The 2,527-nt window shown below is 53.0% G+C and overlaps 1 protein-coding gene across 1 annotated transcript; it reads right to left on the reverse strand.

The window, feature by feature from the left end:
• Window positions 1–395: 395 nt before the first annotated feature.
• On the reverse strand, window positions 396–1,753 carry LOC147098697 (neurogenin-3-like). The gene has a single exon (XM_085970080.1). The coding sequence runs from the start codon at window positions 1,718–1,720 to the stop codon at window positions 1,040–1,042; it is 681 nt and encodes a 226-aa protein (XP_085826206.1). The 5' UTR covers window positions 1,721–1,753; the 3' UTR covers window positions 396–1,039.
• Between the last annotated feature and the right edge of the window lie 774 nt (window positions 1,754–2,527).

Below are 2,527 nucleotides of genomic sequence, written 5' to 3' on the forward strand. Positions count from 1 at the left end.
GCGCATTTCTCTGTGCGCAAAGTTCGGGCCGACGCAGCGGAAGCGCAAGAGATTCGGGCGGGGTGGGGGGGGGGTGCATTTCCTCCTTGGAGATTCACTCAGTCCAATCTAGACCCGTGCCGAGCTCCTAAATTCCCGCAGTTATAAATTCCTCGCCGCTCCTTCATTTGTCCAATTCGCTGCGTAACTGTCGGCGTGACTCTGGCCCAGATTTCACCGCATCGCCGTCCGCCCGATATTCCAACACCGGACGCTACATTCTCTACTCAACACATCGTGCCCTGTGCGATGACACTTTGTAAATCTATTAGGAAGGTCACAGATCAAAGAGCTGGCGAACAGGATTTCAGTGTTTGGTGAATGTTAATCTCGAGTAGAGTTTCGCTGTTTAATCTGCTCCAGACCAGAGGGAACCGCAAACTCCACCGAATAAAGTCAATCTTTTTATTACAATGTAAAAAAAAATTACTGCCCAAAGCAGGCCGTGTTTGTACAATCATTCAACTCGCGGCGGAATAATCTCTTATATACAAAATATAGATTTCGTAGGAAATTTATCAATAAATATAAAAATGCACGTATGATCGATATAATTTACCATTGCGAATCACAAAAATTAGCCGGAAATTCGGAGATAAAAGCGCGATTTGTTAGTGTTTGTGGGAGAGGCAAATGTTTCTGTGCGCCAGAGATACGCCAGTCCGTCAGTCACACCGGAATCCCGCTCCTCTTCAAGCTGACCGAGTCTCCCGGGCTCACAGTCTGTCTCTAAACTAGTTCCGCTGGGGGAGATTGTGTTTCTCCACAATCTCCTCCTCAACACACAGACACAACATCTAAAATCAACATCCCTTTTTACAGCATCAGCAAAGTGCAATATTAAAGAGTCCAGGAATAAGGCAAACCTTGAGAGAAAACATCAGCACCGCAGGCGCCCCCCTGGGGAGGGATTAGATAGAAAATTAGTCTTCCTACAACCGGCGCAGCGACGATGCAAAACTGCACAGAGAGCGGACCAGGAAAATCGCACAGCTTAAAGTCAAACAAAGCCGGCGAAGGGCGGACTGTGCAGGAGGTGGATGCGCTCCGGCTGCACCGACAGGAATATCTCGTCGGCGGAGCTCTGGGGGCTGAGAGTTTCCGGGGAGTGCGAGGATTCCCAGTCTGTGGAGGAGGAGGAGGAGGAGGAGGGCGAGCAGAGGCTCCGGGGGCTGGGCACCTCGTACCGGTGCCCCTCGCCGTCCTGGCGCCCCTGATCCGCCATCCGCAGAGTTTCCGTCAGCGCCCAGATGTAATTGTGGGCGAAGCGCAGCGTCTCGATTTTGGTCAGCTTGGCGTCGTCCGGGAATGTGGGCAGGACTCCGCGCAGGGCGTCCAGGGCGTCGTTCAGGTTGTGCATGCGGTTCCTCTCCCGGTCATTCGCTTTCATTCTCCGGTTCTTCCTCTGCTTGCTGGCCGTGGCTTCGCTCTTGACCCTGGGGCGGTTCTTCGCCTTCTGCTTCTTGGGTTCGGCGGCGCCCAGCCCGGCTTTTCGGGAGCGCAATCCGCCAGCGTCGTCCCCGGAGCCGGGGCGGTGGGCGGGCTGGCCCGGGGTCGGGGCGCTGCCCGGGGACAGGAGGCTGCTGGAGTGGAAGGAGCCGCTCTCCTCCTCGGAGAGGGTGAAATACTGGTCCCCCTCGCTGCTGAACGACACGGGCGAGCAATCGGTTTTGGGAGGCATCCTGAGAGAGAGAGGGAGACAGGACCAGAAACATTAGCACCGTAACTGCACAGAACGCAGCAGGTCAAACCCCAAATCCACTTCATTGTCTCAACAATAAAAGCTTGCAAAAGAAACATAAATGGGAACTTAATGATGCAAAAACTGGGAGCATGAAGCGTGGCAATAAAGCAAAGAGCACTATTTGCAATAAGTTAGGGCTGGGTGCAAATACAAGGTGCAATAATGTCCCACATCGCAGCTTTTAACTGAAAAAAGGTAGAATTGCAACATAATTAAGGGAAATAGGGAATTGCAACAAAATTAAGGCGAGTAAAGAATTGCAACAAAATTAAGGCGAATAAAGAATTGCAACAAAATTAAGGCGAATAAAGAATTGCAACAAAATTAAGGCGAATAAAGAATTGCAACAAAATTAAGGCGAATAAAGAATTGCAACAAAATTAAGGCGAATAAAGAATTGCAACGCTCGCAACCGGGACCCACCTGTGCAGTGGTGCAGAAGTGAGTGGGGGGTGAGTGGCCAGGGAGGGTTACCGGCGGCTGGAGGGTGTCCAGGGCCGTGGCACACGCCTGTCCTTGCCCCGGGGCCTCTGGGCGAGCCGTGAAGTGGGATCTCGTGATGCTTGCGTGTCTGGCACACGACTGCAGCTGGGTGGGTTTATATAGCGAGCGGGACAATGCAGGTCCCCGGTGGGACCGAGGGGAGGGAGGGGGGGGTGCAATGCAAGGAGGGGGAGGGAGGCTGGCCGGCCGCATGCACTGAATTACAGCCACCCCTCCATTCTTCCTATTTTGAGACGAGCA

The sequence above is a fragment of the Somniosus microcephalus genome, chromosome 29 (genome assembly GCF_052327205.1).
Source record: "Somniosus microcephalus isolate GS21.2 chromosome 29, FLI_Smic_1.0, whole genome shotgun sequence".
Classification (NCBI taxonomy): domain Eukaryota; kingdom Metazoa; phylum Chordata; class Chondrichthyes; order Squaliformes; family Somniosidae; genus Somniosus; species Somniosus microcephalus.

What these genes read in the sequence shown, in the direction of transcription:
- LOC147098697 (XM_085970080.1), bottom strand. Translation starts at nt 1,720, where the DNA reads ATGCCTCCCAAAACCGATTGCTCGCCCGTGTCGTTCAGCAGCGAGGGG.